The sequence below is a fragment of the Styela clava genome, chromosome 2 (genome assembly GCF_964204865.1).
Source record: "Styela clava chromosome 2, kaStyClav1.hap1.2, whole genome shotgun sequence".
NCBI lineage: Eukaryota > Metazoa > Chordata > Ascidiacea > Stolidobranchia > Styelidae > Styela > Styela clava.
Window position 1 is genome coordinate 9,265,272 of NC_135251.1, and position 16,478 is coordinate 9,281,749.

Below are 16,478 nucleotides of genomic sequence, written 5' to 3' on the forward strand. Positions count from 1 at the left end.
CTCAAACTATGTTTAATACAAAATTTATTTCAATCTTGTTTCATTTAGTGACAGACATCGGTCTTCAGACTTGTGGGACGAGTAGTAATAGATTTAACATACGAAACAGTAAACCCATGAAAATATATTTAATAATAACATAGCAAAGAACTAACAATATATTACCAAACCTCTGGTATAATATACGTACCACTTCCCTAAATAAATTCTACAATGCAAAGGTTATAAATTCATAAAAATCACGTGTACGTAATTATTCACTCTCGCTTTCCCCACCACCTTTTACTTTGACAACGCTCATATTTCTTTCAATTTTTTTCAGAACCTGGAACGGACGAAAAAGTTGCCTTCAGACTATTAATAATCTCTGCATCACTTCGGTTCATTTCCTGTTGCCTTTCCACCGTCGTTGATTGGTTTTTCAACATCAACAAGTCTTGTTCAAACTGTTCGAGACCGCACTTTATCGCCATTGTTACATTGGAATCTGTTGCATGTAATCATTTTTACTATTTTTACTATATGAAATTTCCATCAAGGTTCTATTCAAGTAATATCGGTTTTCAAATAACTTTTTAGTTCGATTCAACTTATAAGTTTTACCAAAACATTATAATGACTTAATTGAACGTTAGATAGCGCGATATCTTATCTAATATCCTATTATACACAATTAATCGCTTTGCATATCATACGTTTTTTAAATGATTTCACCAAAATATTCGACGGTCATCGGCTATAATCGTAGATATCTTCAATTATTCAACTTTTTAAACTCAATTTGTCACCTTAATAAAGAAAAAAGTAGACTAAACGAAGATATTAGAATGCAAATGTTATTATTGAAAGTCTTTTTCATTTCATGAGTTTAGGGTGTAAAGTTAAGTGACATAATTTAGAATATTTTATTTCCAGCCGTCATTGATTGCGCAACAGCCCTAATCTACGCTTTTTACAACGAAGATGAATAACTAGAGGATATTCCGCTCATAGGTTCTCTGTGTGGCAGATTTGGATTCGCATTCGTTGCAACATGTGTTAGAATATTCTGGCTGATTGCACCATTGATTCTATTTGCAAAATCATGGTGTAAGGGCACCATTAACAGAGCGGATGAAGAAACAAAAAAACTAGTTGACAATGAAGCGTCTGATTAACTGAGTCAAGCGTCTGATGCATGTGTCATTGATGAACCTTCTTCGCCCATTCCAGCTTCAACCATAGACATTTGACTTGACATAAAGGAGTAATTTTTAACAAGTTTTTATCGTTCAAAATAAACTGAAGATAAATTAAATTCAAATATTTATATTTTTAATCAATAACAGCATAATAATTTAATAATTTAGAGTAAACATATTTGGAAATGTGGTGGAAAACCCCAACCGAAAACAAACACCGCTCCATCACTAAAATGAAAAAAATATAAAAAAAATAGAAATCACCCAGTCCTTCATTCTTAACCCTAACGCTAATGGATAATATCTATTTATTATTTTCAAACGGGGCCAGAGTATTTTTTTTTCTAATTTTCAATTTTTAAAATTCTACTAAAATTTCCATTTTTTACGCCAATAATCATTGGCAAGGCATAATTGAATACGAACACACACTGGCTGTGACAACATTTAGGCTGAACTCGAAAGGTAAAAAGTCGTTCGATTGAATGAACATTCATAGTTATTAACTGTTTTACATTGCGTTTCTGCTTCACTAGCGAATCTTAGCCGTTTATATATGAACGGAATAGGGAATACTCTATTTAGTTTTAAAAATCATGAATTGAAATTTTCATGATTAGATTTAATTGATCAAAACTATTTTTTCATATTAATTCTGATATAGTAATTGCGCTTTTATGCCTTTCTGTATAGTATATTGGGATTTTTTGCCACCATTACTGTAACTCAATAAGAATTGCAATCAAGTGTTTATTAGTAAACAAGCAAGATTAACTTGAATTTCATAAGCATGGGATTGGGTGCTAATTTGTACCTGTCTTATATTGTAAGCCTATTTTAACAATCTTGTGACGTGTATTTCTTATGCTGGGAGAAAGATGGGCAAGCGGCCAAGTATAAAGAGAAATCTACTATGCTTTGTAGGCACAACAAACGATGGTAGACAGAGCTAATAATCTGAAATTATTATATTTTGGTCATCATTAAACCTTCCACGAATAGCCCCGATTATTGACTTCATTTCAAGAAATATTTTTCTTTAACAAGCATTGTATAAGCAATGTATACCTGATATGTTACGTTTTTCGCAATATTTCCGGATATTTTATTGAATCCAACAGGAAAGTACATGACGGGCAGACCCAGCAGCGGTATCTGCAACCATCGAATAACTGCATGTGAACGTAATCAGCTTTCTATTCACGGAACATAATGACGTTTATTCTTGTAAATAACTTAGAATCGCTACGTTTAAAATGAAAGTTGAATATTTGTTATTTGATGATATACAAGACTTCAGTCCAGTTTGTCTCCAAGCCCATGTTTTTCAATTTTTCACATCCTGCCAACCATACCTGACCAAACAAAAAGCACAAAGAAAAACTAATTATTGGTGAAAATTTATACGCTTCATGGGTGTAACAATAAATAACCAGATTCCCTTTTATATACAGTATACGTGAAATATTGTCGATAGGTGTATAACATACAGGTCGCCGAAAGAGGTGCCGAGATAAAATTTGTATTCACATTCAGTTACAGTGGAAGCTTAGTATAGAAATGACATATATTTTTATCAGATCCAATTTTGGTGAAAATTTTTTATTACTTGTTATACTTATTTTCGCAATCTTGTTACAATGTTAGAAAACAATTAAATGCAAATATATCAGTGAATCAAAAATACATATTCATCGCCTAGAATTCCCCGCGGAAAGATTCTTACTACGGATAATAATGATTTTTCTGTTGTGCAAAGTAATCAATCCACGGCTGATACGGGCATGATTAAAACTGTTTGCGGTATTTGTTTAATTGTCTTTAATTTAACCTGCTTTTGCGTCGACAAAATAAATGCAACAGTGCTCTAAAATACCACGACAATTCGTGGACACAAAATTGTGTAATAAACTGGCCAAATATATCATGTTTTGATCTGTATTTTTCCGTGTGTAGCATTACCACGAAAAATTTAGATTAGGTAGCCACACGAAATTTTACGCCGAAATTTTTTTTCTAACGGAAAAAAAACCTATATTGTCTACAGTTCGATTTTCATTATTTTATATTGCCATTTTCAAAAAATTTGCATTGTGGATTCCCCTCTTATTTGTCTTTAGCATCCCATCTCTAAAGAATGTATAATAACTATCATTCCCAATTCTGCGCGAGGTCAAAAATAAATTATTTATTATCGTTGCCGTGGCACAAATTTTTTAGGAAATTTGTGATTTAGGGAGAATTCACACCAACGCAAAGGTTTTACCGCGGCTTAAATAGTACGCCACGGCGACATAAATAATCGTCGATTTTAGCAAAATGCAATCCCACTCGACTTTTCCAGTTGCAGTCCAATAATTTGACAAGGATTGTCTCCGAACCATTGGCTGCGTCTTTGCATGGAATGATAGGTGACCAAAATGCAAACCGCGTGAATGAATGTTTTAGTTAAAGCCGTTAGGTAATTGGCTATTTATTTTGAAAAAAAGAAGGTAAAAGGTTGCATTACTTTGTGGAGACCAAGTCAATCTTTGTGGTGAAGGTTTATTTGTAAGCATGGCGTGTGTTGTGGAAGCAAAGGAGTTTATTTATAGTTCCTCAAAAGCTCAGTTGCTGGTATTTTTATTGTTCCCATTAGCAGATTTTGGGTTGCTGGTTTAGGTTATTTGTAATCGACAGAATTCAGCAAAACGAAATGTATTTTTTGGATAAATTGCTTCCATACATAGTATTGTTAAGTTTACATCTTTGCAAACCTATAACATAGATAAATACGCCAAATCTTTCAATATGAACGATTCGCATAAAAGTGATTTACTGATCAAAAATAGAATCTGATATTTAGTCTGAAATGCAAATATTACATAAAAGGTCCACACACCGACGAATTAAAAAATTTATAGTTAGCTTATACTTCGAATGTTTTTATTTCCGTCTTGAAATTGCGTGGTTTCCTACGTTGCTTTATTTCTGGCATAGATGCAACAGTCACAAAAATATAATATTATGTTTGTGCTAGCTTTGTACCCGCAACAAAAGAACGAATGGTGCAGTAATTTGATGTAGGTTGTATTCTCAATTGTTTCAGTTTTTTTGGGTGAATAACTAATTCTTTGGGGTATGGCTCTAATAAATTATTTGGGTCGAATACAGATTAAATCACGCACCATTAGCTGTATGTTTATCAGTCTTGAAAAGCAGTTTTTGATAGTTTTGCATTCAATTAGCATAGATGTAAAAAATCAACCGTGTCCAATCGCCGTCTCATTCACCATTTCATTTTCTACAGTTTACTTATGAAATGTCAGCTAACGAATCAAGGCATTCTATATTTTGTCTTGAATTCACCTGCGAGAAAAATAATTGCAGGTGTGGCGATGGCTGGCAGACTAGAATAAGGAAAAGTGTCATCAAACTCACACCTCAAATCAACTTGATATTGCGCATCTACTCAATTTCTTCAACTGGTTGGTTAGTATCTGTGGATTCTAATGTTTGTCAAGGATTATACAACTACTGTGGTGAAATCAATTGCAATGTGACTTCTGGAAATTGCATTGTCTGTGTGGATTTTGCCAAAAATGATCGTTGTGAATATTTAAGTGAATCCATCTATCTACGTCATATATTATATTATATACCAACCTGTTGTTAACACATATTTTACCACACAAAATTGATACTTTTGAAGCTGCTGGGTGAAAGGTAAAAAATATTTTTGCATATTTCCAATAGTTTTAAAATCAGTTCTGACAGTAAAATAGCTCGTGAAAACTTGCGCTGGTGATTTACTATAATATAAGTCTTGTTCACAATGTACCAATCAGTGTGTGGCACTGATTTATAAAGTACTTTTAGAAGTAACTAATTTGATTCCAAAAATGAGCACAGCAGCAGATAAAATCGATCTTGAGTTTCAAAATTTATAACCAATTCTTGTGTAATCATTAAAAATTATTCAGTTATTGCCATTCGAGAGTCAGTTATTGACATTATTTCTTCAGATGTTTTAACATTGTTGATTTAGATCGAGGAGCTGACGAGCTGATAGTGATCGGACTTCTGGTTGTAGCTGCTATTCTTAGACTCATTGTAACAATCGGCGTATTGCTCTTGGACTGGTTCTGCAAAATCGAAAAATGTTGCAATAGTTGTAACAACCCGCACGCCCAAACCGTCATAATTTTGGAGTTATTGGCGGGTGAGGTCAACTGTACTCTCTCCTCAACTTTGCTCCAGAATGACTCCGCATCTCATTTTTTGTGATATTTTCCGAACATTACTACTGGTTAACCACTATAGGAAATAAAACTTCACTGATTACGCCCAAAGTAGTGTACGCATGAATTTATTTGCCGCAAAATGACGCTAAAATCTATTTCCAATTTAAGTTCATTGAAAGAGGGTATTTCTATGGCATTGTCAGCCATGAATCTACATCTTGATATCGAAGGTTATGTTTTAGTTTACGTTTCCATCTATCTGACAAGTAGTTACGTAAGTCCAAGTACGCGTCCCTGCTTCAGAGGGGTCGCAACAGCAAATTCATATTACTTTGGCTAAATACGCCTCGTAAATGCAAAATTCGTGTTGTATTTTAATTTATTTCAAATTCTAAATATTCAAAACACGAGAAAAAATTTTTTCAAGTCTTTGCTTTCAATATTATTGAAAAATGCATGCAAAAAGATTAAATAAAAATCCACACTAGCGTAATGTGTATGTTGACATATTTCTGTTTATTTAGATGTGCTTGATCTTGTGGCTGGCATTATTTACACCGCCTATAACACAAGCTCAAAGCTTGAAGAGTCAATTCCGGGAGAAAGAACATACGTTAGATTCGGTGCTGCATTCTTAGCTACCTGCGTAAACGTAGCGACGATGCAAACAAGAAGAGTGAGGATAAAAACACAAGTCGAGACACCTATCAAGGTAATTGTCCTCGCGATGAAGGCAAAAATCATATAGATGATGAAAACAAGAAGAGTGAGGATAAAAACGGAAGTGTAATAGAATCTGTTGTTCAGAAACGCGCGAAATAAAATATGCGTACATAACGCATAAACTAAATGAAATAACGAAAATTAACGATAACGGAACGAAATTGAACAAATTAGATTCATTCAATAATACTCTGTTGTTATTGAAGTACTTTGTATCTTTCATTAATGATTGAAATTACTCCTTACCGGAAGTATTTCAGTCGATTGAATCATGATTTTTTATTGATTGTACCAATATGTGGCGCGCAATAATTTTTGCAATCATTCCATCTATTTGCCACCGCCTACCTTAAAAAGTTTTTAGGAAAACTTTTCCGTCCACAATCTGCTTCGGGTCATTTCTCTACCTAGCAAAATTTTTTCAAAGAAATGAATCAGCATTCATATCTATATTTGGCTTCTGTTAGCCTTGGTTTAAATATAAGTGGTTAGTAAGACTCCAACTGTTTGTTAATTTTGATTTTCCCATAATAAACAATAACATCTTAGGTTGCAAGGAATCCAACAATACTTGTATAAAACCGAAAACCGAGATATCGTGAGTCAATGAAAACTCCTACTATTCAAAAAATCTATATTTGGCTTCTGTTAGTCTTGGTTTAAATATAACTGGTTAGTAAGAGTCCAAACCTTTGTTACTTTTGCTTTTCCTACATTAAACAATAACATCTTGCGTTTCAAGAAATATAACATACTTGTACGAAACCGGGATATCGTGAGTCCATGAAAACTCATACTATTGAACAAAGCGTAAAATATTTCTCAATTTTTTTCAGTTTCAGCTAAATAAAGACGATGCAATAACTTCAAAACATAAAGTGGTTTCAATGAGTTTTTTCTGGCAGAATCTTGATTTGACAACAATGCATGGTTATATCACAGAACTCGTGCAGTATTTGCATTCGGCAGAAATCTTCGTTCAGCGAAGACAAAGAATTTTATGTGGAAATGTTGTTTAGGTATAAATAACTTGGAAGTGATTGATTTAAATTTCAAGCTAAGCTTGCCGATTGCAACGCGGTATTTAAGCACTTGAGACAAACTAGAACAGTGAAAGGCGATGAGAAAAACTAAATTTAACTTAGTTAGTAAATTTAACTCAAAATATTTAACAAAAATGAATCGAATTTTTTTGTTCATGATTTTATTGCTAAGCTCAAGTAAGTCATTTCTTATGCAGTTTTTTTTCATTATTTTCTTGATCAAGCACTAAAACCTAAATACGTTTCATAACATAAAACAACTCGTAAAAATGTAAGATAACATTACGACTAAATCGAGAAGTTGAATTTTAAAATATGTTAAAAATGAGCGAAAGACTATGTTAAAGTAATTGTGAATTTATTCTTAAGTTTATTATTTTCAAAGACACTATTGAAGGCAGAAAGTGCAAAGGCATTGAAGTAACACGAGATTTAAGCGGGGACGTGGAATCTCCAACAACTAATTCCGAATGTCTCCCGCGTTGGGCGTATTGTTCTTGGGAGTTTCATTTCCCAACTGATCCACGTCATACCATGTTTCGAATGACTTTTACAACCAATTTTGTACAAACAGAGAGAAATCTTATACAGATGGGTGGTGGGTTCGAGCCAAGCTGTAAGTATAAGTTATTACAGATAATTTTGTATACATAAACAGTAGTGATGAATACCCCAACTGAAAAAGTTTCTTCTTTTCACCTAAAATTTCTTTTTTCGTGTGTTTCTGAATATTCTCCTGTTATAGTATTCATTTATTCGTTAAATTTTTTTGTATCGGAACCTGTGAAATTGCATGGCTGTACTTTTTACGTGCTGAAGTTTTATAATTTTAATTTAACATTGATTGTGATTGTGCGACAAATAATCCGTTTTGGAAGGTGAAACAATTTTCTTCTTGGGATACTATACATATAAATATGCTTTACGAGCTACAAGATGTACACGACTTGATAGTGGTAGAGTTAATCGTATTACTATGTTACGCTGGTCTTTTATTACATTTAGGTTGTTGGAAAAGCGATCTCGTCAATTTTAAATCTGTCAACGACAAAATATGTTGGATAACGTACAACTCTGATCTCTGCTTGGACAGAATCAAACAATCAGGATGCGAGACTAGAGATTGGGGCATCAATGTTACTCATACAATGGTTTTGTACAAACGCCAACCAGCAAAAGCCCGATTCAACTTGATCTACGAATATATCGATTGCATAACAGGTAATATTTTCTAATATAAATTAAATAAGCAAAGTCATTAAACTACTTCGGCCCATGTTATATCAATCATTATCTTGAATTTTTTTCATACTAGTGACTTTCGAATATCTTGATGTTGACCACAGAACTACCAGAACTTTATTTCTAAATAGCTGGAATATGTGTAATATTTTTCCTAAACCTCTGAAGTTTATATATTGTACAAACAATGTAGGAAATCTGCCGCCAAATAGGCTAGTTATATCGATCGGCCTCTGTGGGACTAACTACTTGTCCTTCTTCTATGATTATCTGACGGTTGATCTATATGAGTATAACGCTGTAGTGTGCTGTAGCTAGAGTAAAAATAACCATCCTTGATGATTCGAGAATCTTGTGGTAAATAAAGTCAGACTAAACGTTACAGAAATACATTTGTGTTAGTGTGCAATAAGACTCTTGGATCACAAGACTCTTGGCTTTTGCTTGTATTTAAAATTAAATCTTATTCATTTCAGGAAACAGAATAGAATCCCCGGAAACTACATCGCAACCTACAACCTATCAATCACTACAACCTACAACGCATTCAAAACCAACAACAACAGTCGCTGAAACTACTAGAAATATAAAAACACCATTCAGTCATTATGGTATAACAAACACAGTCAATGAGCCTTCAATTTCTTCGCAAGCAATCGAGGATTATCAGGACGATCCCATTACGATGTCTCCCCAAACAATGGGAATGATTATTGGGATGGTTGTTCTAGCATTCATCCTACAAATTACAGCATGCAAAGCATATTTTTATTGGAAAAATAGGTGAGCTCGGAGTTACTATTTTTTCCTTATATATTTTTCTCATATTTCTCGTTGTGCTATTTCTTGGAACAAAAGTTATTCAACTAATATTTTTCAATTATAGATCTATATGTGTTTGAAATTAGAATCAAAGCTTTCTGATATTAAAAAAAAATTACAATCCGCGACTTCTCTTTCACGAGTCACAGTTGAATAAAATATTAATAGTTTCCAGATAAGTAATACTCACGCACAGGGTCAAAATATCCATCTTACTATGATCAAACGTACGATATCAATTCAAAATGAACACCAAAATGACTTAGATCCAGATAAGTGATTATAAAACAAATTTTATTCACAATTAAAATTTTATCCTGTGGTTTTATACATGAAAATAACATTGCATACGTTTCTTCACATTGACTCATAGGGTATCATTAATTAAATAAAAAAAATTGATCTTCAGTAATCGTCGAACACAAGAGGAAGAGAATCAGATCAATACTTTTGCTGTGAACCGCCCGTTACCAGATCCGTCTTCAGCTCTATTGTACGAAGAAGTGGAGAATCCAGTGCTTAGAACTGAAGCTGGACCAACACCGCAAATCACGATATCAATGAATAACGCGCGATATATTGCGCACACCGATGTTAACACGTCACGTCCAAGGAATAACCAGGCATCGTCACAACCTGCCATGGCACCATCGAGTCAGGGTGATTATGAGGTCTCGTTTGTAAACGCGCCCGAATACATTCCTATGAAAAGTGTACAATTTCGTTCTGCTTTCTAGAATAACCCGATTGGATGATTTGAATCGGAAATGTGTTGTATAGATTATATTTGTCCTTTATATTGAAGGAGGCCCTAAAGGGAAATTTCATTTCGCGTGCTAAGCGAGTCCGACTGAAATATTTCAATCGGGAATATGTTAACCTATCTTTTTTGTTGTTGACGAGGACAAAGTGAGAAAGCACTACTTTATTCAAATCACACAAACGTCCCAGGGACTGTGCCATAGACGGCAATTTTTTATGTCATCTCTGGGAAACCGTCGATTTTTTTTCAAATCTAAATAAGATCCATGCACGAGTAATAAATCTTATTATTTTTAAAATAAATAATCAAATTTTCAAATTCGGCATCATAAGGATTGGAAATTATGATTCTGGTATATCTGTCTTAAATTAATATTAATATTTTTGTATGAATATTCGGAATAAAACTGCAGAATAATTTTATTCTTGATTTATATTATGGTATTAGTAAGTTAATTAGTTTTTTATATCTTATTGAATCATTTTTAGGATTTCTCATTGTTTGTCGATGACAGCGCTTCCGACTGTTTTACAATTTGACATAGCAATGTGACCATTTTAATCAATACTGTTGGCCAAGCAAACGTAAAATGCAACTAGTTTTTATGGGATTTTTAGGCAAGATTGGTCGAGTTCAGGTTACAGTCTGTCGTTACATCTTGGTAAACCATAGATGGGGATTTACACTACAGCAGGGGTCGTATTACAGTTTATTCATTCACATACAATAAAATTATTCGATCACTTTTAACAGTACTGTTTTTTTTTTTTTGAAGCGTCATATCCTGGTTTTAGACGAGCATTGTGTTCTATTTAAAAACGTGAAATCTTTTGATATTGAATCAAATGTCAATGAACAGATTTTTTTCTTCAAAAATAATACCATCGACACCACCCAAATAAATATAACTTCATCCAAATTTTTTTTTTTTTGCATTTATCTGCTCATAATAAAAGTATTGGATTTATTTATACTTTAGCTCTGTTTCCCGGATTCTGTGATTAAAAATTAGAACGCGCGATTCTCATTTATGTAATCCGAACACTAGTGCGTTTTACACCGTTTTCCAAACGCATGGGATTTTGTTACACCACTTTTATTTATTATTTTATCAGTCACGTTCATTGTATATATTGAATATTATTAATGTTTTCTTATTCGCTCCATTTCAATTATATATCTGTTCCAGTCACAGCATTGATGAAAAATATTATGTTTGAGTAACGTAGGGGGTGGACATTGGCGCAATTTCATAAAACTCAAATAAAATGAATACAATCTTAAATACATAAAATGTTTGACTCAGAAAAAATAAAAAAAATTTTAATATTCATGCATTCATTTTTATGCTAATATGTCATTTCATTTTTCTATCCTTTCCATTCACCGGAGTATGTGTATCGTGTAAGGTAGAGTGGAGTCACTAGAAGAAATTTTATACATGATCTCATGAAAACCGTCGAATATTCTTAAACTTAAATTCTTCTTCTTTTGCTTCTATTTACATTTTGTATTCATTTAGGGTATTCATGTATGGTTGAAAAATAAACTATTGGTTATTGAATACTGTTTCGTCGAATAGTAACTATCAGACATTTTTGCTCTAGTCATAAATGTATCTGTGCAATAAAGTGAAATATTTATTATTTTATGCCTTTATAATTTACTCTTTCACATGTAGCAGTCGGATTATATTCGGAGGTGAGGTATAATGAAAATGTAGGTGCAGTAAGAATAAATCGTCTAAAAATCAGCATATGCAGCAAGGAGCTCAATTTTGATTCGGCGATTCGTAATTTAAAATCACTTTGATACAGATTCCGTGATAATTCTTTTGCGCTGTGTTCATGATTTTTTACAGATTAAATTCAAAGTATTTATTCAAAGCATTAATAGAACAAAATGGCAAATTATTTCTCTCATATTAAAATTTTGGAAATAAAAACATTAAGGTTTACAGCATTGCAGTTGTGTCGAGTCCAACTTAGGGCAGAAGTGTCGGCGCTCTAGAAGTATATTTTTCAAGATAACGCACAACCTGAACACTAACTTGGTACACAAACTACAGGGTGTTAAAAATGCAAAATTTAATCTTCGAAGGTATTATTTACGTTATAAATCAGATTGAACTGACTTTCAATATGAATTACATTATTCGTTTGTGTGTTCCATCTCACTCGTCCTAAAAAAATTTGAGGCGAGAGAGAAAGAGAGAGAGAGAGAGAGAGAGAGAGAGAGAGCACGTCCAATCGTCAGCTGTAATGGCCAGGTGGTTGAGTAATTGCCTATTAGCCGTAGTTTGAATACCACCTGCTGGTAAAAGATCAAAATTACGTTGCCTTGGGTTTTCCTTTTTTAAACAATCACATCTTACATTGTAAGTAATCCAACAATACTTGTACGAAACCAGGATATCTTGAGTCATTGGAAATTCATACTATTTAAAAAAATTGTGAAAGATTTCTTAATTTTATCAGTTTCAGCTAAATATAGGCGATGCATAATTTAATAACATGGAGTAGTTTCAATCAGTTTTTCTGACATAATTATTTTTTTGAACACAGTGCATTGATATATCACAGAACGCTTGCAGCATTTGTATTTGTTGTTCGTAATTTTATTGATTTTTTATTTTTTTCCCCCTAATTTTCTTAATCAAGCACTAAAACTTAAATAAGTTTCATAACATAAAGCAGCTCGTGGAAAATTAAGATAACATTACGTTTAAATCGAATAAACATCACGTTTGGTTACGATATCAGGTTAAATTTTAAAATTTGATAAAAATGAGCCAAAAACTTTTTTGAAATAATTGTAAATTTATATTTTGTTTATTATTTTCTCAGATACTCTTAAAGACAGAAAGTGCAAAGGCATTGAAGTAACACGAGATTTCATCGCTGGCGTGGAATTTCCAACAACTAATTCTGAATGTCTCCGGGGCTGGGTTCAATGTTCCTGGGAGTTTTATTTCCCAACCGATCTACACCATTCCATGTTTCGAATGACTTCCACAACCAATTTTGTTCACACAATCTTCTACAGATGGGTAGTGGGTCTACGCAAAGCTGTAAGTTCTGACAGATATGTTTATATACATTAAACAACTAAAAAAGTTATCTTTGCATCAAAATTCTTGCGCGTGTCTTATTCAAAATGTCCACTTTGATATATCAGAACCTGTGATATTGCATGTCTTTTTCACGTTCTGAAGCTTTATATTTTAACACTGTTTCTATATATGTACCAAATAATACGTCTTTGGAAAGTAATAAAAGTTTATTGGGATTAATTCACAAATATTCCAGAACCTAAATACGAGGGACAAGTTACTTGTACAGGGTATAGTAAAAAGTGATAAAGTGATTTATATTACAATGTTATGCTTGTCTTTTATAACGTTAAGGTTGTTGGAGAAGCGATTACATCAATTTTAAATCAGCCAACGACGAAATATGTTGGATAACGTACAACTCTAATTTCTGCTTGGACAGAATCACGCAATCAGGATGCGAGACCAGAGATTGGAGTATCAATGTTTCTCGTACAATAGTTTTGTACAAATTCAACTTAAGCTACGAATATATCGATTGCATAACAGGTATTATTTCTCTCATATAATTTAAATGGGCGACGTCGTTAAACCTCTGTGATACCATTCGTTATATTGCATTGTTGTTTACGTTTTCTTGTTGTTTTAATTTTTTTCATACTAGTGACTTTCGAATATCTTGCTGTATAACACAGAACTATCAGAACTTTGTTTCTAAATTGCTCGAATATGTTTGATATTTTTTTCCTAAATCTCTGAAGATAGTTTATATATGGCAAATTCAAATAAATATCGTCACCTCATATATTGCCGATTCGTACTGATATAAAAAAGATCGAGTACAGTGATTCTCAAATAGTAGGTCGCGCCCCACACGGGAGACCTTTACAATTTTTGAGAAGGCGTGAAGCTAATTAATAATAAAAATATTTGTTAGATTTTATTTTGCCCGCCTTATTTTAGATATTTACATGTCTTTATTGTTTAGAGATTGCGATATCATCCACGTATTTTTAACGTGTTTTTCGAATGAAACATACTTTCGCCTTACTACCTGTTATTGTAGCTAATTGTTAACAAGTTATTTTTGGAGATGGGGGACGAGACTTCACAAATTTTAATTAGAGATCGAGGCATAAAAATTTTGAAAACCATTGGTCTAGTCTGGTAGGTGGTGTTTGAATCAAGCATTTTGAATTAATGTGCCACCAAATATGCTTGTTATATCGATCGTTTTTTGTGAGACGAACAACTCATCCTTTGTCTACCCTTTTGTGACAGTTCAACCATATGTATATATTATGCAAGAATGCTGTCTGTGGCTAGAGTGAAAATAACTATCCTAATACCGTTATTAATATTTGGACATAAAGTCAGAAGAAACGTTACAGAAATATATATATTTGTGTTGGTGTGCAGTAAGTCACTTGAATCACAAAAGAAGGTGGCCTGTTGCTTTTATTCAAAATATAATCCTATTCATTTTAGGAAACACAATAGAATCCACGGAAACTACATCGCAACCCACAACCTATCCACCACTAACAACAACAGTCGCTGAAACTGCTGAAAATATAAAAACACCATCCAGTCATTATGGTATAACAAACACAGTCACTGAGCCTTCAATTTCATCGCAAGCAACCGACGATTGCAAAAACGATCCCATGACGATTTCTCCTCAAACAATCGGAATGATTATCGGGATGATTGTTATGGCATTCATCCTACAAATTACAGCATTCAAAGCATATTTTTATTGGAAAAATAGGTGACCTTGGAGTTGAGTTTTTAATTATCGATCTTTAGATCGTGGTTAAATCTGCTTCAAATTTTGCATGTGCATTTATTATAATTAGCGAGTTATTAATTAATTAGTGATGGGACACGCAGTGTCACTATAGAGTCATGTATCGAAACCGCAGTTTCGATCGATAAGTCTTCGGTCTCCGACCGATATTCTCGTTTTTTATTTATTTAGTTTTTTCATATTTCTCGATTTGCAATAACTAGTTTTCATTTTTCCTCTCTTGGAACATAAATTATGCAACTAATATTTTTTTAAATACATATGTTTGAAATTAGTATCAAAGCTTTTTGATATTTATTCCGGAAAAAATGAATATCCGGAACTCTTCACGAGTCACCGTCGGGTAATATGATTAATTAGCTTTCTCATGCACAATGTCAGAAAATATACTTTACTGAGAAAACAAACTGTAACAAAATAAATTGAACAACAAAATAAGCTATAACCATATATGTGATCTTAAGTCAAATATTATTCAAAATAAAAATTTCATTCTATGGCTCTATAGAATACTTTAAGATTTCTTAAATTTCTTCAAATTTGATGTACAATTAAATTTGAATACATTTTTAACCTCCAGAAATCGGTCACAAGAACGACAACATCAGATCAATACTCGTGCTATGAACAGCCCCTTACCAGTTCCAACGCCAACTCCTTTGTATGAAGAAGTGAATAATCCACTACCCGTGACTGAAGTTGGAGCAACATCGCAAATCACGATACCAATAGATAACGCGGTATATTTGTCTCCCATTAATGTTAAGACGTCACGTACAAGGAATACCCAGGCATCCCCACAAGCTGTGAGGGCATCATCAAGCCAAGGTGAATATGAAGTCGCGTATGTAAATGCGCCCGAATCAGATTATATTACTCCAGAAACTTTGCCCTAAAATACGATTTTGTTCTGTATTCTAAAACAGACCAACTGCTAATATTTGTATCGGAAATACATTGTATAGACTATTTTTGACCTTAGTGAGATGGCGGCCCTGAAATGAGATTTCGTTCTGATTCTTAAACGATTTCGACTGAAAATATTTGAAAAAGAAATATGTTAACTAGACTATTTATATAGCCTCATGGATATGGAGCATCGGACTTTTCACTATTAAATCAAAGGACGTTAAACAAATCTTATTTTACGTTCTCCATTATGCTCTTAGAACTTTGGTTCTTGAGGCGGTGTCAGCGGTCGCTTGAGTGTCACAAAGCAACTTTAGGGAGAGCACAGAGCAATTTTGACTGTGACACAGTAAAACATGAGTTGCAAGAAAAATTTTCCAATGCTTGTTTTCTAGTGTGTCTCTCTTTGATACGTTAACTCGGTATTAAAACAAAATTTCAAAACATAATGGAAACGAAACATGATATGAAAGTTGTACTTTCCCAAACAAAACTCAAAATAGATGACTTTGTGAAATACAAGCAATTGCACTTGGTTATCACTTTGAACTGCAATGATGACATGCATTGAATGAATGCTTGATATCAAGCGTTGCTTTGCTGCTTGACTTTAATTCTTCAGTGGACCGCGAGTCATCAAAAAATTGTACGGTGACCGTTATGCATATTTTTTCAAAAAGTTCGAGTACTAATGTTTTAGAAAGGCAATC

General features: G+C 33.2%; 1 protein-coding gene across 1 annotated transcript; it reads left to right on the top strand.

Annotated features, from left to right (window-relative positions):
- Positions 1-6,081: 6,081 nt before the first annotated feature.
- LOC144431259 (uncharacterized) lies at positions 6,082-15,755 on the top strand. Its single transcript, XM_078119121.1, has 8 exons — positions 6,082-6,116; positions 6,964-7,146; positions 7,556-7,786; positions 8,176-8,391; positions 8,889-9,195; positions 9,644-9,894; positions 14,538-14,820; positions 15,440-15,755. The coding sequence occupies exons 2-8, from the start codon at positions 7,128-7,130 to the stop codon at positions 15,753-15,755; spliced, it is 1,623 nt and encodes a 540-aa protein (XP_077975247.1). The 5' UTR covers positions 6,082-6,116; positions 6,964-7,127.
- Positions 15,756-16,478: the final 723 nt, after the last annotated feature.